The 26,381-nt window shown below is 49.9% G+C and overlaps 2 protein-coding genes across 4 annotated transcripts in view; both read left to right on the forward strand.

The window, feature by feature from the left end:
* PRDM12 (PR/SET domain 12) overlaps nucleotides 1-2,086 on the forward strand; it is a 17,657-nt gene extending 15,571 nt beyond the window's left edge. The window contains exon 5 of the mRNA XM_032257610.1: nucleotides 1,671-2,086. Coding sequence (XP_032113501.1) covers nucleotides 1,671-2,086 — 416 coding nt within the window. The remainder of the gene's footprint in view (nucleotides 1-1,670) is intronic.
* A 13,092-nt stretch (nucleotides 2,087-15,178) lies between these two features.
* Nucleotides 15,179-25,199, forward strand: EXOSC2 (exosome component 2). Of its 3 annotated transcripts, none has more exons than XM_032257611.1 (9): nucleotides 15,179-15,335; nucleotides 16,923-17,024; nucleotides 19,278-19,323; nucleotides 19,551-19,640; nucleotides 20,657-20,722; nucleotides 21,843-21,911; nucleotides 23,089-23,265; nucleotides 24,002-24,130; nucleotides 24,643-25,199. In XM_032257611.1, the coding sequence occupies exons 1-9, from the start codon at nucleotides 15,214-15,216 to the stop codon at nucleotides 24,721-24,723; spliced, it is 882 nt and encodes a 293-aa protein (XP_032113502.1). In that variant the 5' UTR covers nucleotides 15,179-15,213; the 3' UTR covers nucleotides 24,724-25,199. The 3 variants fall into 3 exon arrangements, with proteins under 3 accessions (XP_032113502.1, XP_032113503.1, XP_032113504.1); XM_032257613.1 differs by lacking the exon at nucleotides 15,179-15,335 and adding an exon at nucleotides 15,365-15,695; XM_032257612.1 differs by lacking the exon at nucleotides 21,843-21,911 and having other exon boundaries at nucleotides 23,098-23,265.
* The last annotated feature ends 1,182 nt before the right edge of the window (nucleotides 25,200-26,381 follow it).

The raw sequence follows: 26,381 nt of genomic DNA on the forward strand, positions 1-26,381 counted from the left end.
TAAAAAAAAAAAAAAAAAAAAAAAAAAAAAAAAAAAGAATTGGGCTAAACCTTTGGCAGATATCAACCCACTAGGTCTTCCTAAAACCTCTGTGAATTTTTTTTTTTTTTTGAGATGAAGTTTCTCTCTGCCACCCAGGATGGAGTGCAGTGGTGAAGTCTTGGCTTGCTGCAACCTCTGCCTCCCAAACTCAAGCGGTTCTCCTGCCTCAGCCTCCAGAGTAGCTCGGATTACAGGAGTCCACCACCACACCCAGCTAATTTTTGCGTGTTTAGTAGAGATGGGGTTTTGCTATGTTGGCCAAGCTGGTCGCGAACTCCTGACCTCAAGCAATCTGCCCACTTTGGCCTCCTAAAGTGCTGGGATTACCTGTGTGAGCCACTGCACCTGTCCTGTGAAATTTTAATTATCCATCTTTTTATTTATTTTTGACGCAGGGTCTCTCTCTGTCACCCAGGCTGGCAGTGGCATAATCTTGGTTCACTGCAGCCTCAAGCTGTCTTCCCACTTCAGCCTCCCAGGTAGCTGGGACCACAGTCGTGTGTCACCACACCTGGCTAATTTTTTTAATTTTTTGTAGAGATGGGGTCTCGTCATGTTGTCCAGCTGGTCTGGAATCATAGGATCAAATGATCCTCCTGCCTCTGCCTCCCAAAGTACTGGGATTATAGGCATGAAGCACCGTGGTCAGCAGTCCTTATTTTTGAAGGATGAACCTGAGACTCGTGAGCTACTCTTTATTAAGCCCTTGCTCTGCAGCTGTTTTACAAACATTAATTTCTCTAGGCCGGGCACAGTGGCTCATGCCTGTAATCCCAGCACTTTGGGAGGCAGAGACAGGAGGATTACTTGAGCCCAGGAGTGCCAGATCAGCCTAGGCAACATGGCAAGACCCCATCTCTACAAAAAAATTTAAAAATTAGCCAGGTGTAATGGCCCGAGGCTGTGGTCCCAGCTACCTGGGGGGCTGAAGTGGGAGGATCGCTTGAACGCGGGAGATCGAGGCTGCAGTGAGCCGAGATGGCACCGCTGCACTCCAGCCTGGATGACGGAGCGAGACACTGGCCAAAAAAAAAAAAAAAAAAAAAAAAAGTTTTCACGGATCCTTACCAGGCTTATGAGGGCGATGCTAATATTACCCCCATTTCAGGAAGGAGAAAACCAAGGTGCAGTTCCCTGGTACAGAGTAGGCACTCAGTAAATGTTTGTGGGATGAGTTAATGAAAGGTTTGTGGGCAGGGGCCATCATAATTGCTTCTTTCTACCGAAGGCCTGCTCCAGTCCAGGCACCCTTCAGACACCGGCTAAGGCAGGTCGGGTGCTTAGCGCAGAGGCTTTCCATCGACGTCTTTTCTCATCCTCTCGGGCAACCGTGGGCCCGCCCGGAGAGGCAGCGCTAGGTTTCCACTTTACAGATGAGAAAGCTGAGGTTTAGCGAGGCTAAGTCTTTAAGTCCCCGAGGTCTCGAATCGCGATCGGGAGTCCAACTCCTATTCGAACCCCTAGGGGACCCTCCCGTCCGTCTGCCACCGTCCAAGCAGCACCCGCACTCGGGGGCGGACAGGGCCCGGGCGGGGGGTGCTGGGGGCCCGGGCCGCGGGGTGCCGGTTCTAACGGGGCTCCTCTCTCCCCTTCCCCGTCTCCCTTCCCCCGCCCGGCCCCGCGGCCAGAGGACTTCCACCCGGCAGACTCGGCGGCGGGTCCCGCGGGCCGCATGCGCTGCGTCATCTGCCACCGCGGCTTCAACTCGCGCAGCAACCTGCGCTCGCACATGCGCATCCACACGCTGGACAAGCCCTTCGTGTGCCGCTTCTGCAACCGCCGCTTCAGCCAGTCGTCCACGCTGCGCAACCACGTGCGCCTGCACACGGGCGAGCGCCCCTACAAGTGCCAGGTGTGCCAGAGCGCCTACTCGCAGCTGGCGGGCCTGCGCGCACACCAGAAGAGCGCGCGCCACCGGCCGCCCAGCGCCGCGCTGCAGGCGCACTCGCCCGCGCTGCCCGCCCCGCACGCGCACGCGCCCGCGCTCGCCGCCGCCGCCGCCGCCGCCGCTGCCGCGCACCACCTGCCGGCCATGGTGCTGTGAGCGCGCCCGCGCCCCCGCCCGGCCCCGCGCGCCCCTCGCCCTCCGCCCAGATCTCTGGCCCGGCGCCGTCGCGGGGTACCGCGCGCTGGGGGTGCGCCCCGGAAGTGGCCCCCAGGCACCCCCGCCTCGCCCCATCTCGCAGATGAGGGTACCGAGCGCGGCGTCCCTCTCCCAGGCCGTGCAGCTGGTGCGGCTGCTCGGCCGCCTCCTCTGGGAGGGGGTCCTCCTGCCCGACCTCCGCCCGGAGTTCCCCTCCTGCTGTACAGCCGGGCGCCCAGGCTGGCATCCCCCTCGTGGGTGGCAGGAGAGCGGACTTAGAGCCCCCCAGGGCCCCTCAGCAGAGGAAGGGGAGTCCCGACCTCCGCCAGCGAGAGTCTGGTGCTTCGGAATGGAGGGAGGGCGACCTCCTTGTCCGGGCGCGGCCTGGCGCGGGCGTTGGGGGGCGCCATCTCCTCTTCCTTCCCCTGGGACTGGTGTCCTGAAGTGTCCGGAGCCCTGACGCAACCTGACAGGCGCGGGCTGCTGGGGTCCATCGGAAGCCAGAAGAGACCCGGAGAGACCTGCATCTTCTGGGTCCCTCTCTCCTCTAGGCCAGCTTACCCCAAACCTGGCTCCTGGGGATGGATGAGGACGGAGTTCTTTGCAGCGCGCCAGGCAGGTTGAGAGTAAAGGCACAACGGAAAACCTCTGTAGGACCCCGAGCAAGACCCTACACCGCTTTGGGCCTCAGTTTCCCCATCTGTAAAATGAGGGAGTTGGACCAATGCCCCCTCCACTTCAGCTGTGACATCATGCCTGGGGAAGGGGAAAGTTCCCCCCAGCCCCTTCAACACACACACTCCAGCGAGAGGAGAGCAAGACTGGAACCGCTACCCTGGAGGTTACGGTGGCTTCTGTGGCGGAGAAGCACTTCCAAGGTGTGCCCAGTCCCAGGAGTTCCGCCCCGTCTGCCCACACTTCCCTCCGTCCCTGTCCATTTCCCCAAACTCCGGCCGTGCGCGCCCTCTAGTGTCGCCTCTCACACCTTGCAGTCATTTACCAGGATTCCCGGAGGGCGTTTTGTAAAATAAACTATAATATTAATGAAAAGTTTAAAATGTATAGAGTTTTCAAGAAACTGTGTTCTACTTCCAGAAAAATGGTCACTTTAACCTTGTAAATATTTATCTAAAATGATATTTACAAAACTGTGATATATTATTATTTGATTGTATATGTACAACTGTAAATACGTTTGTACCTCTCTTGTATTCTAAAATAAAATTACTTGGAACATTTATCATTTAGCACCTGAATGGGTGGACACTTCGTCTGCATGAAGGAAAAATAGCAAGTGCCTAGAAGCGGCCAGACACGGTGGCTCACCCCTGTAATCCCAAAACTTTGGGAGGCGGAGGCCAGTGAATTACCTTCAGCAACAGTGTGAGACCTCATCTCTTTAAAAAAAAATTGTTTTGGGACTGGGCACGGTGGCTCACGCCTGTAATCATAGCACTTTGGGAGGCTGAGGTGGGTGGATCACCTGAGGTCAGGAGTTCAAGACCAGCCGGGCCATCATGGTGAAACCCCATCTTAAAAAAAAAAAAAAAAGTTGTTTTGGCTGCAAGTGGTGGCTCACGCTTGTGATCTCAGCACTTTGGGAGGCCAAGGCGGGCGGCTCACCTGAGGGCAGGAGCTCGAGACCAGCCTGACCAACACGAGAAACCCCATCTCTGCTAAAAATACAAAATTAGCCGGGCTTGGTGGCAGGTGCCTGTAATCCCAACTAAGGAGGCTGAGGCAGGAGAATTGCTTGAACCTGGGAGGCGGAGTTTGCAGTAAGCCAAAATCCTGCCATTGCACTCTGCAGCCTGGGTGACAGAGCAAGACTGAAGAAAGAAAGAAAGAAAGAGAGAGAGAGAGAGAGAGAAAAGAAAGTACGTAGAAGCTGGAAGGGGCTGGTAAGAGCTGTTCCACTTACTGGGATGTACGGGAAAATTCTGTCACAACTGGGGTTTCAGATCCCAGTGAGATGGGCCACAGTGCAAAGCAACTGGAAATCTTGAAAGGGGCTGGGCAGGCTTGGCACGGTGGCTCACACCTGTAATCCCAGCACTTTGGGAGGCCAAGGCGGTGGATCATGAGGTCAGGAGTTTGAGACCAGCCTGACCAACATGGGAAACCCTATCTCTAATAAAAATACAAAAATTAGCTGGGTGTAGTGGTGCACACCTGTAATCCCAGCTACTCAGGAGGCTGAGGCAGGAGAATTGCTTGAATCCGGGAAGCAGAGGTTGCAGTGAGCCAAGATCAGGACACTGTACTCCAGCTTGGGCAAAAAAAGCGAGACCCTGTCCCAAAAAAAAAAAAAAAAAAAAAAAAAAAGAAAGGAAAAGAAAGGGGCTGGGCAGATTTCTCCTGGTTTCCAGCTGGCTCAAAAACCAGTGCCTTATTTTGCAACTTCCCCCACATAATTATTTTTTCATTTTAATGCCCATCTCTAAGGAGTTCAAGCAGCCAGTAGGAAAGAGCCAAGATGGCCACCAAGTGCCCTCCCAATGCTTAGACTCTCCAAATGTTCTGGGCACCCATTTCCAGACCCTCTTGAAGAAGACCAAGGAGCAGGAAGTCCTCAAGTTCAAGCCAGAGGGCTTCATAGTTCCTATGGGGCCACACTCGCCTCTTCATTCCAGGAAGGAGGTTCGTGCAGCGGACAGTGAGTTCACGCCTGTGCTCCAGCATACACCAGACACAAGGGCGTCATCTTCTAACCCACTGGGTGTGTTGCTTCCTGGCATCCCAAATGTACAACTCTGCATCTTCGTTTGTTTGTTTTTGAGATGGAAACTTGCTCTGTTACCCAGGCTGGAGTGCAATGGTGCAATCTTGGCTCACTGCAACCTCTGACTCCCAGGTTCAAGCGATTCTCCTGCCTCAGCCTCCCAAGTAGCTAGGATTATAGGCGTGCACCACTGTACCCAGCCAATTTTTGTGTTTTTGGTAGAGATAGGGTTTCACCATGTTGGCCAGGCTGGTCTCAAACTCCTGACCTTGTGATCTGCCTGCCTCAGCCTCCCAAAGCACTGGGATTACAGGCAACTCTGCATCTTCATCCGGCACATGTGTGCATACATGCACATCGGCAGACACTTGGGAATTCACACTTGGACACACAGGCCAGCCCCATTTGAAACTTCAGGTGTGCACTCCCAAAGACCCCCCCCCCGATACTTTGAGGGATTTGTCCTGCACCCTGGAAATGGGGACACAGGCAGGGTTGGACACCTGAGTTCACTGGCAGGCCCCACCTGGGGTTCACTCCCTCAGGCCAGTGGGAGAAGTCACCCTTGGCTCTCCTCCCGCTGGAACCTTGCTTGTCCTTTGACACCCCACCATTAGGCTCCCGATGCCTCTGGTGCCCCTGCATTGTCCCCTCCCACGAAGCCCCAACCCAGGCCTCTCGTTCCTTTGACCAAAGCGTATCTGTCCTGAGTCCCCCTGCCTTGGATGCCAGTGGGTAAAGTGGGATTAAACTCCCTCCTGCCCACATGTTGAGATTCCCAGGAAATAACTCTGGTTCCTGAAGTAGGGCCTGCCAGAGTCAGACCTCAGAGAAGTCAGTGAGGCCCTTGAACAAAAATCTAAGTAGTTCTCCATAGGTCATTCTGTTCTGTGAAGTCTCAGTTAACAGCTCCCAGGGTCCACATCCCAGGCTCCAGAACCCACCTGGTGGCAGCTGGCTGTAACTGCAGACCGAGGTGTCTGGTTTGCCCACAGATCTGTTTCCACAAAAGTGTGCTGCCCCGGGTGCCAGGGCCTGGGAGAGCAGGGTGAACAGATGTAACTTGTGGTTTGCACGCTGGAGGGAAACGTAATGCTGAAAAGCCTAACCTCTTACTTTGCTTGCTTTTCCAGCAGAGGCCTGTGGCCCTTTTCCTGAGAATGCAGCCCCTCCTCCCACCCCCAAGTCAAAGACCTGAAAACAGAGCCATGGCAGTTTCTGTGGGCCAGCCCTGGGCTTGGGGCTTTATTTTTATTTTTATGTTTTTGACATGGAGTTTTGCTGCTGTTGCACAGGCTGGAGTGCAATGGCTCACTGCAACCTCTGCCTCCGGGTTCAAGTGATTCTCCTGCCTCAGCCTTCCAAGTAGCTGGGATTACAGGCATTTGCCATCATGCCCAGCTAATTTTTTGTATTTTTAGTAGGGATAGGATTTCACCATGTTGACCAGGTTGGTCTCGATCTCTTGATCTCGTGATCTGCCTGCTTCGGCCTCCCAAAGTGCTGGGATTACAGGAGTGAGCCACCGCGCCCGGGCAAGGGAGCCTTTGTTAACACAGGCATGGCTTTGGTGGGTGAGGAGGGCAGCAGATGCTTCTACCACTCACTCCACTGGGCAGCCCCGGGAGGACATCTGAGGCAGATGCTTGCACTCCCTTCCCGCAGCCCTTTCTGATGCCCACTGTTCTTGAATCTCTTGAAGTAGAGGAACAGATATCTTGAGTTTCCAGCTTCCCTCCTGCCTTGCAGGTGGCCTGCTGGGATGTATGCCTGTGGCTGAGCAGGGGAAGTTCCGGATGGAGGCAGGTTAGCTATCATGCATCGCTCTTTCTCCACAATATCATTGCCTCGGGATAGTCAGACTTCTTACCTGTCAGCTCAGGGCATCAAAGGCAAGTGTTTCAAGAGAACCAGGAGGAAGTTGAATGGTCTATTCTGACCTAGCTTTGAAAGTCACATAGAGGCATTTCTGACATATGCTGTCCATCAAAGCAGTCACAAGCCTGTCCTGTGGCAGGAGGGAATGAATGCACAAACCCCACTTTTTTTGTTTTGTTTGATACGGAGTTTTGCTCTGTTGCCCAGGCTGTAGTGCAATGCTGCAATCTCGGCTCATTGCAACCTCTGCCTCCCAGGTTCAAGCCATTCTGCTGCCTCAGCCTCACAAGTGGCTGGGATTACAGGCACCTGCCAGCATGCCCAATTAATTTTGTATTTTTAGTAGAGACAGGGTATGACCATATTGGTCAGGCTGGTCTCAAACTCCTGACTTCAAGTGATCCACCTGCCTCAGCCTCCCAAAGTGCTGGGATTACAGGCGTGAGCCACAGTGCCTGGCCAGGCCCCAATTCTTGATTGAAGAAGTATGAAAATATTCAGGGACATGCTTAATATAACCATAGACATTGACACTGTTTCTAATACTTTCAGAAGAAATAACGCTCTGATGAGCAGCCTTAGCCTGAAATCTGTGTGTACATCTCTGCTTAGAAAATTTATGTAGTCAGGCTGGGCATGGTGGCTCACGCCTGTAATCCCAGCACTTTGGGAGGCCGTGGCAGATGGATCACGAGGTCAGGAGTTCAAGACCAGCCTGACTAACATGGTGAAACCCCGTCTCTACTAAAAATATAAAAATTAGCTAGGCATGGTGACGCATGCCTGTCATCCCAGCTACTCTGGAGTCTGAGGCAGGAGAATCGTTGAACCCACGAGACGGAGGTTGCAGTGAGCCGAGATCCCGCCATTGCACTCCAGCCTGAGCAACAGGAGAGTCCATCTCAAGAAGAAAAAAAAGTTTATGCAGTTGGCTAGGCGCAGTGGTTCATGCCTATAATCCCCGCACTTTGGGAGGCACGGGTGGGCAGATAACTTGAGGCCAGGATTTCAACACTAGCCTGGCCAACATAGGGAAACCCTGTGTCTACTAAAAATATAAAAATTAGCCAGGTGTGGTGGCAAGGGCCTGTAATCCCAGCTACTTGGGAGACTGAGGCACGAGAATCACTTGAGCCCGGGAGGCGGAGGTTGCAGTTAGCCAAAATCACACCATGGCACTCTAGCCTGGGCAACAGAGCGAGACTCTGTCTCAAAAACAAAAACAAAAAAAAGTGTATGCAGTTATTTCTAACATTTTGATGGAACACAGGTGAAGCCAGTAAGTGGATGAGGAATGGGCCAAGAGTTCTGGGCCGCAGAGTCCCTGCTGCCTCTGTTTTCATGCTTTTCAGGATTTCCTTGCCAGTTACTTTCACCCGGAGTTCACTTGTTCCATAGGGTCTATGGTTCAAATGGGCCTCATTTCAAGGCTCATTCAAATACTACCTCTGTCAGGTGGGCTTTTCTGTCTGCCCTCCCTCTCCCTTCCCTATCCTTGAACATCTTAGCGCCTTGATGACTGGGGCTTCAAATGATCCAGCTCTGTGACCCCACAACACGTAGCTGGTACCCAGCAAACACCTGTTGAAAAAGTTTATTTGGCCAGGTGCGGTGGCTCACGCCTATAATCCCAGCACTTTGGGAGGCTGAGGCGGGCAGATCATGAGGTCAGACCAAGACCATCCTGGCCACCATGGTGAAACCCCATCTCTACTAAAAATACAAAAAAATTAGCGGGCTGTGGTGGTATGTGCCTGTAATCCCAGCTACTCAGGAGGCTGAGGCAGGAGAATCGCTTGAACCAGGGAGTTGGAGGTTGCAGTGAGCCGACATCACCCCACTGCACTCCAACCTGTCAACAAAGCGAGACTCCAATGCAAAAAAAAAAAGAAAAAGAGAAAGTGTATTTATCAATTCAACAGAGATTTACTGAGAGCTGTCCTTTCTTTCTTCTTTCTTTCTTTCTCTCCCTCTCTTTCTTTCGCTCTGTCACTCAGGCTGGAGTACAGCGGCATAATCTCGGCTCGCTGTAACCTCCACCTCCCAGGTTCAAGCAATTCTCCTGTCTCAGCCTCCCCAATAGCTGAGATTACAGGCACCCGCCACCACGCCCGGCTAATTTTTGTATTTTTAGTAAAGATGGGGTTTCACCGTGTTGGCCAGGTTGGTCTTGAACTCCTGACCTCAAGTGATCTACCTGCCTCAGCCTCCCAAAGTGCTGGGATTACAGGTGTGAGTCATTGAGCCTGGCCCAGAGCTGTTTTAAGGGTCCTAAAAATCTGTTTTAATCAAGTATTGTAAGGTATGCTGACATGGAAATGACTGTCATGAAGAAAGATCTTTGTTCTAGAAACAAGAGGAGGGCACGCTGTGCTGAGCTGCTCGGGAAAGCACCGGGTTGGTCAGGAGGCAGAAGGAAGGAGGGGAAAACGTGAGTGAGAGCCTTTATTGTGGTTTCCATGGGGAGGAATGGGCGAGGCAAGGTAAGCAGGCTGAGGATTGGTTGGTTTGAATAATTGCAGAAGGTGCTGGGGTAGAAGGGTTTTCCCTGGTTGTCTGGTGCCTGGCCTTGGGATGATCCAGGCAGCTGGATACTGGCCCTGAGTAAGAGCGCCTAATGAAGAAGGCGTGTGTGGGTATGGGCTGGGGATTGGGCGGTGTGCATTTGCAAGGCACCTCCTGGGTGAACTGTTCACTCTCTCCAGGAACCGGTTAACCCTGGGTGGGGCAGTCCCTCTGAAAAGAGCGAGGCCCCAAGATGTCAAAACATCTGAGTACAGAAAAGCAAAGGCATGGTTAATACAAGGGCCTACTATATATCAGGCACAGCTCTAGGAACTGGGCAGTGAGCAAAATGGACACTCCGGGTATTTGTGGAGTTCATATCCCGTGGGAAGATAGGCTATGAGCAGACAAGCACATCTGTATTTTGTAAATATATCGTATTTTTTCAACAAATATTTTATGGCTGCCCTGTGTGGCAGGCCTGGTTCTAAGCACCAATATATGATTAGCAGAACAGATAAAGTCCCTGTTTTCAGCACACGCGTGTTCTAATGGAGGGAGACTGCAATTAATGAACAAAAAAAAGAAAATTCAAGGCTGGACGTGGTGGCTCTCACCTGTAATCCCACTACTTTAGGGAGGCTGAGGCGGGCAGATCACTTGAGGTTAGGAGTTCGAGACCAGCCTGGCCAACATGGTGAAAACCTGTCTCTCCGAAAAATACAAAAATTAGCAGGGCATGGTGGCAGGTTCCTGTAATCCCAGCTACTCTGGGAGGCTGAGGCAGGAGAATCGCTCCAGCCTGGGTGGCAAGGGCAAGGTTCTGGTTTAAAAAAAAAAGGAGGAAGAAAGGAAGAAGGAAGGAAAAGAAAATTCAGTGACAAGAAGTATAACAGGATCAAGAGATTTAAAAAAAAAAAAAAAAAAAAAGGACTAGGCTGGGCGCGGTGGCTCACGCCTGTAATCCCAACACTTTGGGAGGCCGAGGCGGGTGGATCACGAGGTCAAGAGATCGAGACCATCCTAGTCAACATGGTGAAACCCCATCTCTACTAAAACTACAAAAAATCAGCTGGGCATGGTGGCGCGTGCCTGTAATCCCAGCTACTCAGGAGGCTGAGGCAGGAGAATTGCCTGAACCCAGGAGGCGGAGGTTGCGGTGAGCCGAGATCGCGCCATTGCACTCCAGCCTGGGTAACAAGAGCGAAACTCCGTCTCAAAAAAAAAAAAAAAAGGACTAGAGGGTTATTCCAGATAAGGTGATCAGGGAAGTCTTCTCTGAGGAGGTGATGTTTGAGCAAGATGTGAGTGAGGAGAAGGAGCCAGCCACACAAAAACCTAGGAGAAGAGAATTCAGGCAGAAAGAGACCAGAGTGAAAAACCCTGGAGTGATGATGAGCTTGGTGCTGAAGCCGTCTGGTCTTGAGGCAGGAGAATAGAGTCTGGAGGCAGGGAACACAAGGCTGACTTATGCTGACTTTCTATAACCAAATTAAAAGGAAAACCCCAACTTTCACGTCCAAGTAACAAAAGAACCAGAAGCTACTCCCTTTGCGGTCCCCGCTTTTCTATGTGGCCGATGAAGAACTGAAAGTACCTCTGATTGGTCCCTTCCCACAACCAATCAATCAGGCTGGTTGGGGGCCAAGTCTTCATTTGCATAGGAGTATAACTTTCTAACTTCAGCCTCTGATTAATCACTTTCCACAACCAATCAGACATTTGCATAGGGTGTAACGTGTAACTTCACTTCGGCCTCTGATTGGTCACTTTCCACAACCAATCAGACTGATCACGGGCCACTCCTTCATTTTCATAGGATGTACACCAAATAACCAATGGGAAACCTTTATAGGGTATTTAAACCCCAGAAACTTCTGTAAGGAGGCGTTTGAGCTGTTCTCACCCTGTGAAGTGTACTTTCGTTTTTCAACAAATCTCTGCTTTTGTTACTTTATTCTTTCCTTGCTTTGCCTGTGTGTTTTGACCAAGACACCAAGAACCTGGGCACCCTCCACTGGTAACAGTCTGGCTGCAGCATAGCGAGTAATGCAGTGGGTTAGGACGAGAGTGAGGTCAGAGACAGGTAGGAGTCAAGAAGTGTGGAAGCAGGGAAGTGATTTAATCTGCTTTTAAATCTCCCTCTGGCTGCTGTGTGGAGATTGGATGGTAGGAAGGACAAACGTAGAATTAGGAAGACAAGCGAGGAGGTTATCTCCCTGGTAAGAGATGCCACTGATCAGACTGGGGCGGTGGCTTTGGAGATGCAGAGATGTGGGGGCATCAGTGAATCTTAGAACTTGTCCGCCACTGAAATTACATAGGGAGTTAAAACACGCGTGAACTTCTGGACCTTACCTTTGCAGAGCCTTGTGAAAGGAAAATCTTGGGGCACCAAAGTCACTAACCTAAAGGGACAAGTCAAGCTGGGAACTGCTTAGGGAAACCTGCCTCCCATTTTATTCAAAGTCACCCCTCTGCTCACTGAGATAAATGCACACCTGCTTGCCTCCTTTAGAGATACTAATCAGAAACTCAAAATAATGCAACCTTTTGTTTCTTATCTACCTATAACCTGGAAGCCCCTTTCCGGCTTTGAGTTGCCCCGCCTTTCCAGACCGAACCAATGTTCATCTTGCAGATCTTGACTGATGCCTCATGTCTACCTAAAATGTTGTAAAATCAAACTGTGCTCTGACCACCTTGGCACATGTCATCAGCACCTCCTCAGGTTGTATCGCAGGCCTACGTCTTCAATATGGGCAAAATAAACTTTCTACATTAACAGATCTGTTGCAGATATTCAGGGTTTACAGCCTTTTTTTTTTTTTTTTTGAGATGGAGTCTCACTGTGGCCCAGGCTGGAGTACAGTGGTATGATTTCAGCTCACTGCAACCACCGCCTCCCGGGTTCAAGTGATTCTCCTGCGTCAGCCTCCTGAGTAGCTGGGCCTACAGGCACATGCCGCCACATCCAGCTAATTTTTTATTTTAAGTAGAGATGGGGTGTCACCATGTTGGCCAACCTGGTCTCAAACTCCTGACCTCAGGTGATCTGCCTGCCTCGGCCTCCCAAAGTGCTGGGATTACACCGCACCTGGCCTGGAATCTATACTTTTAACAGGCCCTCTGGGATATGCCGCTCTGTCTCTGGGTGCCCACTTGTCTACTACTGGTGGTAAAGGGGTAAGTGTGGCCGGGCTCAGTGGCTCATGCTGGTAATCCCAGCACTTAGGGAGGCCAAGGTGGGCCGATCACTTGCATTCAGGAGCTCGAGATCAGGTTGGGCAACATGGTGAAACCTCATCTCTACAAAACAGATATAAAAAATTAGCTGAGCCTGCTGGCACATGCCTGTAGTCCGAGCTATTCAAGAGGCTGAAATGGTAGGATCATCTGAGTCCAGGAGGTTGAGGCTGCAGTAAGCCATAATCATGTCACTGTACTCCAGCCTGGGTGATAGAGTTAAGGTCCTATCTAAAAAAAAAAAAAAAAAAAAGAAAAGAAAACGGGTAGGGATGGGGAAGGGGAAGTCTGGCATCTTGGATTCTAGTCCCAGCTACGGGTCTGTTTGTGGGGGCTCAGTGGCCCCAAGCGATCATCAGGGATAGCAATGCCTGCCTCTAAGATGGGCTGAAAGTGCGGAATAGATAACAGCGTTTGTAAAGCCCTTGGGTTACGTTTGGTAAACGGTGCAGGCTCGCGGGCCTTGCAGCCATCTGCTAATGTGAATTCCAGTCCTTTTGGGGCCTCGATTTCCTCCTCCATAAACTGATAGCCATAATGCAACCTTGTGACAGGCTCCGTGAATGTGAATGTTGTGAGAATGCGCGGGGTAAAGGCAACGTCTCTCCCTCTCGGGATGAGCTTGGACGGTGTCAGGCCTATATCTCGCTCCGCTGGGCCTGGCTCCCCGGCTGCCTGGGCTACGCGGGCTCGAAGTACACCATCGCCCTCTTATGGCCGCAGAAGGACTGGGCGGTGGGGCTGTTTAGCGCCTTCCTCCAGGCACCGCGGAGGGCGAGAGTCTGGCAGCCCAATTACCCAGGGCCTTGGGGCACTAGCATTCACATCATCCACTCCCTGGCAGGGCTGGCAGGATTTTTTTTTTTTTTTTTTTTTTAGACGGAAACTCGCTCTGGCTCCCCGGCTGTAGTGAAGCCAGGGGTGATCTCGGATCACTGCAACCTCCGCCTCCCAGGTTCAAGCGATTCTCCTGCCTCAGCCTCCAGAGTAGCTGGGATCACAGGCGCGCCCCCCGCGCCCCGCTAATTTTTGTATTTTTAGTAGAGATCGGTTTCACTATGTTGGTCAGACTGGTCTCGAACTCCCGATCTCGTGATCTGCCCGCTTCGACCTCCCGAAGTACTGGGATTACAGACATGAGCCACCACGCCCGGCCCAGGCCTGGCTTTCTTAAGTGTGGTCGTGAGCCTTAAGTGAAAGAAGTGCCGACCCTTTGGAGATTGATGAAACAATTGGCTCAATGGATCTTTCTTCAGGAGGTGGACTTGGTTTACCTGCTTTACTGACCACAGCTGATGCAAATTATTTCATTTAAGCCTCTTTAGAGTCCCCGTGCATGGGGAATTATCTTCCCCAATTAGTTTCTTGTGAATGCTGCAAACCATGCAGGGCAAAGAGAGTGAGAGGATAGTTGGGGACGAGGAGAAGGGGCGAGGGGTTCGTTCCTATTAAAACGGAGCTGCAGCTGGGCGCAATGGCTCACACCTGTAATTCCAGCACTTTGGGAGGCTGATGCGGAAGGATCACGAGGTCAGAGGTTCAAGACCAGCCTGACCAACATGGTGAAACCCAGTCTTTACTTAAAAATACAAAAATTAGCCGGGCGATGTGGCATTTACCTGTAATCCCAGCTACTTGGGAGGCTGAGGCAGGAGAATTGCTTGAACCTGGGAGACGGAGGTTGCGGTGAGCCAAGAGCGTGCCTCTACACTCCAGCATGGGCGACAGAGCGAGACTCCGTCTCAAAATAAAATAAATAAAACGGAGCAGCAGAAAAATCCACAGAGACACCCATCTATTCCCCGCTGAATCCTTAGAACAGTGCCTGGCACACAGAGAGGGCTCAACTCGCTGTATGACTAAATGCAAGTCAAGATCTTTGTATTATGTGCGCACTTGCCTTCCCTACCAAATATACTGGCTTGCAAGGTTTGACCTGTTTTCTTAGACGATTTTTAACTTTTTTTTCCGAAAGAAATATTGGCGTATGCCGGGCACGGTGGCTCACGCCTGTAATCCCAGCACTTTGGGAGGCTGAGGTGGGCGGATCACCTGAGGTCAGGAGTTCGAGACCAGCCTAACCAATATGGTGAAACCTCATCTTTAAAAAAAAGAAAAAGAAAAGAAAAAAGAAATACTGGCGTAAATTAGCTCGCTCAAAGGAGTCTTTATGAAAAGACAGAACCAAGTGAGAAGCATCTGGAGCCCGGTTTGGGGGTTATAGGTGATGATGCCGAGCCAGCATCCACAGGGCGCCAGGAACGTAGAATACTGGGACTACTAGGAATGGTGTGGAGTGGGGTTCTTCTTTCTGTTCAAATAGTGTTTCTGTAGATCCCATCTCTCCATCCTCCTGAGCTCTCTCTTACAAAATATCGGATTTCAGCAGCTTAGAATTGGACAGAAACTCAGAATTCCGTTTTTCAATTATCTCTAACCCTGGTAAACAATAAATGGGATGATAAGTACAAGACAGTTTTGGTAAAAAGTCACACAACGTGAGGTTTTATTACAAGGGTGCTCCCTTACCAATAGTAAACATGGCAGCTCGGTGCCCTTCCCTTCGGGTTCGCCATATGGTTGCCAATTGTAAACATGGCCTCCAGGCCGAGAGTTCTCATTGGTCGCTGCAACGAGGCCCCGCCCTTCCCCGCCCCTCCGAACGCGACCGGGAGCTGCGGAGCCGGATATTGCGGCTCCTGACTGAGCTGCGTCTGCGCAACTCTTTGGCGCCAAGATGGCGATGGAGATGAGGCTTCCAGTGGCTCGCAAGCCTCTTAGCGAGAGGCTGGGCCGCGACACTAAGAAACATCTAGTGGTTCCGGGAGACACAATCACTACGGACACGGGATTCATGCGGTACGTGGAGACTTGGGGGAGTCTAGGCTTCAGAGAGCGCTTCAGGGCTCTCTGCACGTGGTCCAGGCCTCGTATCCGTGAGTGTCCATATCTCACCGCAGGACCCAGGGCACATCGCCTGAGCATCCTACTCGCCTCGCTTCCGAGCCTCGTGCTTCTTACCCCCGGCATCTTGTGTGTCCCCGTCTGCATTCGTCTCAGCTCCCTGAAACACTCCACTCCTGACCTCCGGTGGCTGTGACTTTTGGGTTTTCTGCCTGAAGTCCAAATCTTTGAGGCTTCCTTGTAGGAGACCTGGAAAACTGGAGACGGTTAGGAGCAGGCTCTCTTTCAGACAGTTTTCAGCTGTCTGAGGGGACGGTGAGCGTTCTTGACTTGGCATCCTTCTCTTCAGTTTAGAATCCTTAATTGTCCGAGCTTAGGACAAACCGTTATATTGCGCTGCCTGCACCCATTTACACACTGTTTGAAGCTAAGGCGTGCAGTACGGTGCGTTGTAGTTAAGAGGGCAGACTCTTGAGTCAGATAATTGGGGTTTCTTCCAGTCCTGCTACCATCGCATTTATTAGCGGCATTGCCTCTACCCCGTCCAGTTTCCTCTTCTGTAAGATAGTGATAATAACAGTATGATACGGTAATGAGGAGTAAATGAGATACTTCTGTAAGAAAAGTACAACCAGTCATATCATCATCATAGTTAACACTAGTGGTATTTCAAACTTTTATTTTTTTGTACCTGTATATACAAGGGGTACAACATTCATAGCGTTGCCCTTTAACCAGTTAGTTTAAGGTTAGTGGATCCTAGAAGATATTTTTTTTCCCCCCTTTTTGAGGAAGTCTCGCCTTGTCGCCCAAGCTGGAATATAGTGGTGCGGTCTGGGCTCACTGCAACCTCTGCCTCCTAAGTAGCTGGGATTATAGGTACATGACACCACGCCTGACTAATTTTTGTATTTTTAGTAGTGATGGGGTCTCACCATGTTGGCCAGGCTGGTGTCTCGAACTCCTGACTGCAAGTGATCCACCTGCCTCGGCTTCCCAAAGTGCTGGGATTACAGGCATGGGCCATCATGCTCAGCCCCTAGGAAATCTTCAGATTCATTCTTTGATTAATGCTTTCAACATATGTTTACATTTTGTGCAGTTGGGATATAACAGCAGAGTGAAAAATCTCTGTCCTGGTGGAGTGCTAACAGGGAGAGATAGACAATAAGTGCAACGAATAAGTTGTTCAGAACATTAGTCAATAAATGCAAGGAGGAAAAAGTGGAGCAGGGTAAATGGAATGTGGTGGGAAGATGGTAGGAGGGTGGCAACGCGGTTGGGGGTGGGCTGTGTTTTCAGTGGCCTAGTCCAGGTGGGCCTGCTGGAGAGAGTGCCATCTGAGCAGACCTGAGTGAGAGGAGTGACCTCCGAGTAGATGTCTGAACAAGGAGCACCGAAGGTGGAGGGAGCAGCCAGCACAAAAGCCAGGCTTTCCAGGGGGGGCCTGTTAGCTTTGAGGAACACATTGTTCTTGAAGGGAGAGAGGGCACCTCAAGAGTTACCCTGGGATCCTTTCTTTGTGCCTTTGCCTTGCATCAGGGGCCATGGAACGTACATGGGAGAGGAGAAGCTCATTGCATCTGTTGCTGGCTCTGTGGAGAGAGTAAACAAGTTGATCTGTGTGAAAGCTTTGAAAACCAGGTGAGAACAAAAGGTGTGTATTCCCTTTCTTGCGGCATCCAGGTTGTACAACCAGGCTCCTTCTGCCTCCCCTTATCCCCCACTCTACCCCTGCCTGCCCCATCCTGCTGTAAGTCTCCAGCTTTGACCATGACTATAGGTGGTGGTGCAGAGCAGCGCAGGCTTCAGAGGTTTCCCCATGTTATGTCACCTCTCCAAGCCTTGGTTACCTCCTCTGAAAGTGACTATATAGTATGGCCTACTTCATAGGATTTTCTTTTCTTTTTTTTTTTTTGGAGTCTCGCTCTGTCATCCAGGCTGGAGTGCAGTGGCACCATCTGCTCACCACAACCTCCACCTCCCAAGTTTAAGCAATTCTGCCGCTTCAGCCTCTCAAGTAGCTGGGATTACAGGTGCCTGCCACCACGCCCGGCTAATTTTTTTATATTTTTAGTAGAAACAGGGTATCACTATGTTGGCCAGGCTGGTCTCAAACTGCTGACCTCAGGTGATTCACCCCACCTTGGCCTCCCAAAATGCTGGGATTACAGGCATGTGCCACTGCGCCTGGCTTAGGATTTTTTTAGAATTCAGTGAGATGGTGCATGTATTTAGCACAGGGCCTGATACCTAGAAGCATTTAATAAAGGTTAGCCCCAGAAAGCAAGACAGTAGGGTTGGAACAGAGTGAGTGAAGCGGAGAGTAGGGGCAGATGTAAGCAGAGAGCTGAGGTGGGTGGACATGGGCCTGCCTTCTTTGCCACAGTAAGCATTTTGGCTTTTATTTTGCATGATCTGGGAAGCCACTGGTAGGGGTGGAGCAGAGGAGAGACTTGATCTGGACTTCAGCTCACTCTGGCTACTGATGGGAGATTGAAGGGGGATAGGGCAAGCTTAGGGAGATGGACTGGGGACCATAGTCATGTTCTGAAGCGATGGTCGCCTGGACTAAGTTGGTAGCAGTGGAAGGTGGAGGAGCGATTTGATTTTCTGAGTGTTTTTTTTTAAATCATGAAAAGGTGTTGGGTTTTTGTATTCTTTGGGCTTTACTGTACACAGGACCTAGTCATCTGTGAATAGAAATAATTTTTTATTTCTTCCTTTCCAATTTGGATGCCTTTTACTTCCTGCATATATATTTTTTTCTTTTTCTTTCTCATGTGTTTTGTTTTGTTTTTTCCTTTTTTGAGACGGAGTTTCACTCGTTTCCCAGGCTGGAGCGCAATGGCGCCATCTAGGCTCACCGCAACCTCCGCCTCCCAGGTTCAGGCAATTCTCCTGCCTCAGCCTCCCGAGTAGCTGGGATTACAGGCATGCACTACCAAGCCTGGCTAATTTTGTATTTTAAGTAGAGACAGGATTTCACCATGTTGGTCAGGCTGATCTTGTACTCCTGACCTCAGGTGATCTGCCCACCTTGGCCTCCCAAAGTGCTGGGATTACAGGCGTGAGCCACCACGCCTGGCCTCCTGCATATGTTTTAAGGGTAGAGCCAGCAGGATTTGCTACTGGAGTTGTCTTGGAGCATGTGTGAGAGAGAAGAATCAAGGAACTCTCCAAGGTTTTTGGCCTGAGCAACTGAGGAGATGGAGTCCCCGTTGACTTCCTATCTTGGTTTGCTATGGCAGACTGGAGGGGGCTTAGTTTGGCACTTGATACATTTGAAAATGCCTATTAGTTACCTAAATGTCAGGGTTGGATAGCTAGCAGTTGAGTAGGATTTGGAATTCAGGAGTGTGGCACAGTCATAAGTGGTGTTTTAAAGGTATGAGGTTGAGTGGTCGAAAAGTGAAGAGGTCTAAGGGCTTAGTCTCAGCACCAAGTCTCATGAGAATCGCGGATGAGGAATTAGCAAAGGGGCTTGAGAGAAGCAGGCAGCGAGTGAGTGGGGAGACAGTGAGCAGACTCTTGTGGTTGGCGTCCTGGCTCAGATTTCCTTTCTCTTCCTTTGGCTGGTGCAGAACTCATCCACGTGCTGCCGGAAAATAGTCCATGTTTTTCATTGTCGTGTAATCGAGCAAAATAGGGTTTTTAGGCTAAATGAACTACTTGGATAGTGATATGTTTGAGGATAGTTATTGGAGACTATACATGGAGGAACGCTTGAAGTTAGCAATTTCTGAAAATAAGGCCAGACACTATAGTTACATGAATTTGCTGAATGTGGTACCTGTTCAAGGCTCTCATCCTGTTTAACTGATATCTCAAATGGTGTGTGGTCTTGTAAGAAAGTCTGCTCACAGATGGATGAATATCTTGTGTTTTATCTTTCAGATACATTGGTGAAGTAGGAGACATTGTAGTGGGAAGAATCACAGAGGTAAAGTCGATATCAGATTGGTTTCTACAAAGTCAAGTCAGGCTGGTGATTTAATAAACGGGACAGTCATTCCACATGTAGTTACGTGAAAAAGGCGTTCATTGCATTTGGCTATTGTGTGACCTCTGATGTAAATATGTGGCTTGTTCGGTTTGAGATTACTGGTGACGTAGGATGTGAGCTCCTGTCCCTGGAGCATGTGTCCAGGTGTGGACCTTGGCTTATAGGTTCAACAGAAGAGGTGGAAGGTGGAGACCAACTCCAGGCTGGATTCGGTCTTGCTGCTCTCGTCCATGAACCTTCCTGGAGGAGAGCTGGTAAGGGCTGCAGCTGGGGCCATGGACTAGGGCTCTGTGGGCTGGGGGGAGCTGTGGGACCCTTTGTTCCACCAGAGGAATTTGCTTTACAGTGAGGTTGCCCCTTCAACTCCTGTTTGTCTGCTGTGAAGTTTGCTGCCTGGATGTGTATGTAGACTTTTCACCCTGCCCAGGTCTCCCAAAATAGGAAGCAGTTGGCATATGGTAGGATGAGAAACATCCATGGGGTGAGATTCCAACAGAGTTGGGGAGAGAAGCTCTTAGATCCTTGGAATAATTTTCCTTTTCTGGACATACCAGCTTTGCACAATGAAGATGTTCCTTGAAAAATTGTCTTTACATTAGTTTTTTGTGAATTGAAAGGCATTTGGTCATTCCAGACACCACAGTAACTAAGCCACAGCCTTTTGTAAAATACCATGGTTCAACGTTATCTTCTGTCCAGCATGTATTTACAGAGAGGCTTACTGTGCCACGCTCTGTGTGGAATGCCAAGCACGGTTGAGTTCCCTAGCAGGGGATATAAGATAACTGATCCACTACCTGGCAGTGGAAGAATACATAAGTGTGTGGTTATGCAAAAGGAGTGGTTAGTTTCAGTGAGAGAAGCTCATAGGAAAGACAGGCATTGGAGTTGATCCTGGAAGGATGGAGAGACTCGAGATGACTAGTTCAAGGAATCTGAGATAAAGGGAAATGTGTGAGCACAGGTACATCCAAGCAGGAGTTAGTCTAGTTCTGCTGGACCACAGAGCTGTCGTGGGAGATGAGTGTGGAAATATTGAGAAGGGAGCAAAAGAGGAAGAGAAGAGGAACGGTGAAAAAGTTTCTTGAGAGGGAAAGTCTTGATTATCACTCTGATTCCCCTCAAGTGGCTTGGGTATACTACTCTTGCCATAGTTCTCGGTGCTTGAATATTGTGGTTGGCCTCACAAATCTCAAAAGGAAGTGAAAGAGGAAGAAGTGATGGTGACCTTTGTCAGGCTTAATTAATGTCATTTCTTTGTGTATTTCAGAGGAGAAGATCTGCAGAAGATGAGCTTGCAATGAGAGGTTACCTGCAAGAAGGCGACCTTATCAGTGTATCCTGCACTTTGTGCTCCGGCCTCTTGATGCTTTTCTACGAGGCTAGGCAATGGGCCTTCCACTGCACGTCTCTGACAGAGGAGCCATGTCATCCTTGGAGGGATCCGAGTCTTAGACCAAGTGCCGGGCTCTGCTGCCTCCTTTCTCAGCCTCCTTAACTCAGGCTGACTCCTCAGCTCTTGTTCAGACCGGCTGCTAAGTCTTTCCTTTGGGTCTTGTAACTCACGATGGGCTGTGCTTTAAGCTAATCTTTTGTTAGTGACGTTAACTTTTATCCTAGGGAGTGGAAAAGGTGTTCACATCAAGGTATTAATGACAGGTGGGGTGTGGTGGCTTATGCCTGTAATCCCAGTGCTTTGGACAGCCAAGGAGGGAGGATTGCTTGAACCTAGGAGTTCAAGACCAGCCTGGGCAACATAGCAAGACCCCCATGTCTACAAAAAAATAAACCAAAAATAAATTAGCTGGGCGTGGTGGCATGTGCCTGTAGTCTTAGCTTCTCGGGAGGCTGGGTCCAGAGGGTTGCTTGAGCCCAGAAGCTCAGCTACAGTGGGCTATAATCACACCACTGCATTCCAGCCTGGGTGACAGCAATACTGTCTCTATTTTATTTTTATTTATTTATTTTGAGACAGAGTCTAGCTCCGTTTCCCAGGCCGGAGTGCAGTGGCACCATCATGGCTCACTGCAGCCTCCACCTCCTGGGTTCAAGCGATTCTCCTGCCTCAGCCTCTCGAGTAGCTGGGATTACAGGTGTGTACAATGCCTAGCTAATTTTTGTATTTTTAGTAGAGACGGGGTTTCACCATGTTGGCTAGGCTGCTTTTGAACTCCTGACACGTGATCTGCCTGCCTTGGCCTCCCAAAGTGCTGGGATTATAGACATGAGCCACCACACCCAGCCTTTGTCTCTATTTTTTTTAAAAAAGGTATTCATGAAAACCAAGGGGAGAGGTAACGTCACAGTGATATTGTCTGGGTCTGTCTCAGATTGTTGAGCTGGACCATTGCAGATGGGAGCAAAAGATGGAGGTGTGGGGCCAAGGGGCAGAGGCTGCTGGGGACAGGACAGTGTGTGGCTGAGGCTGCTGTTTGTTCCTTCATCACCCTGGCCAGGCTGAGGTCCAGGCAGTGTTCTCTGACGGAGCTGTCTCTCTGCACACGAGGAGCCTGAAATACGGAAAAGTAAGTCAGGCTTTTGATGTTCCTGTTTACTGACCAAGACTCCAAGGCTATTTCTGAATCCCCATAGCTCTGTGGAATTCTGGCCTAAAGAGACCCAGTAGCTAAGCGTTATTAGATGCTGGCATCCCACAAACTGATCATGTTCCTTGAACGTAACAGCAGGGAGGTCAGGGTTCACAGGGTGATGGGTCAGTAGCCTTGTAAAGGACAAGTTTTATCCTTTTTCTCCAAGTAGACTGACTCTTCTAGCAGAAGAGCCCCTCCAGCTGTGGGCTGGGAGGCGCAGCTGTCTCTCTTCTTCCAGGGGGCGCTGCAGTTCAGCACTGGGGCTGGGGCTGAGGCCATCCTGGGAACAAAGGGAGGCTGGGCCTGGTGAAACAGCCCTTAGACAAACGTCCAATGGGTACAGTGGATGTTACTGCTGGCAAAGCTTGCTGTGTCATCTGAGCCTCTAGATGGAATTTCACTGCTTTTCTTATACGAGGTTGCATTATTGAAGCTATTTATTATTGTAAGGAGAGCATACTTCCTAAAACAAATGAGGATTTACTAGTCTCTTAGCTTTATCTGGGTGAATGTTTTTGTTTTCTGAGTGGAACAAAAACCTCTTCCCTTAATGGAGTGGCTGCAGCCAGTCACGTTCATGTACATGGAGTAGGTGGAGGACTGCTGCAATATGCTGACTTTCACAGCCCTGGGTCCTACGGACTCTCCTGGCAGGACCAGACAAGGATTTGCACCCAGCCCCACCCATCTCCTCTCCTACCCAGAGGCGCACATCTCACAGGCATGATGAGTGTTTGGGGTACAGTTGTAAGCTAGAGTCATGGAACGATGCAGTGCCCCTGGGCCAGCAGGACGCTCGAGTTCACTTCCTCATTGGCTTCCGCTTCTCTAATGTCTGGCACATGAGCTCTGGCTTAGAGTGCAGGGAAGGCTGCAAAGGGAAATGACAGAGAAGAGATTGAAAGGCACCTCCTGTTGGGGTATATGAATAACCTGCGAGTCCCAAAGTGTTCTCTGCAAGAATGTGTACTCTGTATGTGCACGTAGGCGACAATTTCAAACAGGAAAGACACCGTGTGGAATATACTTAGGGTGTGTATTCTGTAGTCTCCTTTTCATTCATCCTGCTGATGATCCTGCAGTGACCTAGCTTTGCAATGTGTTTCTTTAGCTAGGTCAGGGGGTTTTGGTCCAGGTTTCCCCCTCCCTGGTGAAACGGCAGAAGACCCACTTTCATGACTTGCCATGTGGTGCCTCAGTGATCCTGGGCAACAACGGCTTCATCTGGATTTACCCAACACCTGAGCACAAAGAAGAGGAAGCAGGGGGCTTCATGGCAAACCTGGAGGTGAGCAAACCCTGGCTGCCGTCGATGGGAGGAGGAGGCTCGGTCTTGGCTGTGTTTTTGTGCCCACTGGAGTTGCTTGTTTTTTGACTATGTTATTGCTGTAGGCTGAGTCACTTTGACCTTCCATCAAGGTGTATTCATCAACCCGTATGGTCTTTTCTCTTCTAAAGGGATGAACTTAGTGAATGGTTTCAACTTCGTTGGTAGAGATGGCAAAGTTGCAGGGTAATAGCCAAAGAGCCACTGAAGAAGTGAAAAAGCCGTTCTTCTTTTTTTTTTTTTTTTTTTTTTTTTGAGATGGACTCTCGCTCTGTCCCCCAGGCTGGGGTGCAATGGCATGATCTCGGCTCACTGAAGCCTCTGCCTCCAGGTTCAAGTGATTCTCCTACCTCAGCCTTCTGAGTAGCTGGGATTACAGGCATGTACCACCATGCTTGGCTGATTTTTGTATTTTTAGTAGAGATAGGGTTTCACCATGTTGGCCAGGCTGGTCTCAAACTCCTGACCTTGTGATCTGCCCACCTCGGCCTTCCGAAGTGCTAGGATTACAGGGGTTAGCCACCGCACCCGGTCCCATTCTTTTTAATCTCCCTTGGATTTAGCTGGTTGGTTAGTTTGGAGTTCCAGAGTGATACTGTGTGAGTCATCAATGATTTATTTGTGATTTTCTTTGGCTGGTCACGTATTTTGGTCCTGTTTATATTTCCCTTTCCTCCTCCTCTGCATCCCCTTATAGCCTGTCTCTCTTGCTGATCGGGAGGTGATTTCCCGGCTTCGGAACTGCATTGTCTCGCTGGTAACTCAAAGGATGATGCTGTACGATACCAGCATCCTGTACTGCTATGAAGCATCCCTTCCACACCAGGTATTCTCCCCAGGGCTTCTCGCTTCTTCACTGATCTGCGAGCTGCTGTGTTTACTCAGAGACAATCTGCACGTCTCCCCCATATTTTCCCAATATCTGTCAGTATGGACTGGCCTGGAAACAGCCTTAATGAGTGTCTGCTAGATCTTTCCCTGAGACACTTGCAATCTTCTTGATGTCTAGTGTCAATCTAAGGATTTGGTGGGGGGTGGGGCTGTCAGGTGGGACTAGTTTATGAGAGCAGCCCTCTGGACTTGATCTTACTCATCCCAAATTTCAGCCATCCTTTGGATGAATGTAAAAAGAATATTTTTGTTCTTGTCGGCTGTATCTCAGAATCTTGCTGATTTATTAGGCTGCTTCTAGCAGATCGTATCTTGTAACGCTTAGTCTCTGAGACATGAACGGAATACAGAAGGTTTATGTTAACGGCTTGATTTATGTTTGGATTGGCTTGGTGGTTTGTTTATGGTTGGTTTCTTTTCTGAACAAATGCCTTTTCCTTTTTTCAGATCAAAGACATCTTAAAGCCAGAAATAATGGAGGAGATTGTGATGGAAACACGCCAGAGGCTTTTAGAACAGGAGGGATAAGGAGGTGCTCCAGAAGGACAGGACTGCGGACCTTGCAGGAGTGAAGACGGTGATGTGTGGTCCCCATATGTGGCTCTGCGAAGACTTGAGAGGTCAACGCTTTGTCTGCATTGATGGCCCCGTGGCTGCCTCCAGCTCGCAGGCCTGCTTTCTCCTGTCCTGATGCCAAGCCTTGGTGGCAGGTGAACAATGCTCCCTTGGTTTGCTGGCTGAGTCCCAGCATTAGGGGATAGTTTTAGGTCTTCCAAAGTGCACAGTGTTCCAGCCGAATGGACTCCCATCCTGGATAATGTGGAGAATCCTTTGACTTCCACTCACATCATTCGCAAGGCACAGTGCCCCATAAAATTGCCCCGGTAGAAACATGGCATCCCTGTCCCCCAAATGGTCTGTTTTGGTCTCCATTCCTGTATTCTTTAAATGACTGAGAATGCAGCTGGTAAAGTTGGAAGAATAAAGTTAACCAAGCAGGCCAGCCGCAGTGGCTCACGCCCGTAATCCCAACACTTTGGGAGGCCGAGGCGGGCGGATTACCTGAGGTCAGTAGTTTGAGACCAGCCTGGCCAACATGGTAAAACCCCGTCTCTACTAAAAATCCAAAAAAGCTACCAGGTGCAGTGGCTCATGCCTATAATCTCAGCACTTTGGGAGGCCGAGGCAGGTGGATCACGAGGTCAGGAGTTAGAGACCAGCCTGGCCAAAATGGTGAAACTCCGTCTCTACTAAAAATACAAAAATTAGCCAGGTGTGGTGGTGGGTAACTGTATTCCCAGCTACTCGGGAGGCTGAGGCAGGAGAATTGCTTGAACCCGGGAGGCAGAGGTTGCAATGAGCTGAGATCGTGCCACTGTACTCCAGCCTGGGCAACAGAGTGAGACTCTGTCTCAAAAAAAAAACCAAAAAAAACAGCAGCCTTTGCTTTATTGGAATCTGATTTTCTGTTGCATATTCCTTCTGGCCATAGATGAAATTATGTCTACACCAGGCTGCCTTAATCTGTCTTGCTTGGAGGGTGCCTTATAAGATGCTGAATTATTCATGATAATAGAGTGAATGTTCTGGGACCACGTACTCTGACAAACATGAAGAAAATAAGAAAAATGGAGACTGGAAAAGGAAAGCTGTTTTCCTCCTATAATTGAAGTAGTGGTACATTAATTTGTGGATAATTCAGAGTTAAAAGATAAAAAGACGGAAGTTCTACTGAAGAATGTGAGAATTCCTGTGCTTTGTTTTTTTTCTGGTGACTATCTAAAAATGGTGCCCTGATTTAGGCTTAGGGGAACTTTTTTTTTTTTTTTGTTTTTGAGGGCGGGTGTTTCCCCCAGGCTGCCGGACGGTGGTGGGGTCTCGGGTCACTGCAGCCTCGGCCTCCAGGGTTCCAGCAATTCTTCTGCCTCAGCCTCCCACGTAGCTGGGGTTACAGGTGCATGCCACCACACTTGGCTAATTTTTGTATTTTTAGTAGAGACAGGGTTTACCATGTTGGTCAGGCTGGTCTCAAATTCCTGACGTCATGAATCGCCCACCTCAGCCTCCCAAAGTGCTGGGGTTACAGGCGTGAGCCACCTCGCCCAGCCTGGGGGAACATTTTTTATTTTTTTATTTTTATTTTATTTATTTTTTTTTGAGACGGAGTTTCGCTCTTGTTACCCAGG

The sequence above is a fragment of the Sapajus apella genome, unplaced genomic scaffold (assembly GCF_009761245.1).
Source record: "Sapajus apella isolate SASKATOON/1434 unplaced genomic scaffold, GSC_monkey_1.0 scaffold97, whole genome shotgun sequence".
Classification (NCBI taxonomy): domain Eukaryota; kingdom Metazoa; phylum Chordata; class Mammalia; order Primates; family Cebidae; genus Sapajus; species Sapajus apella.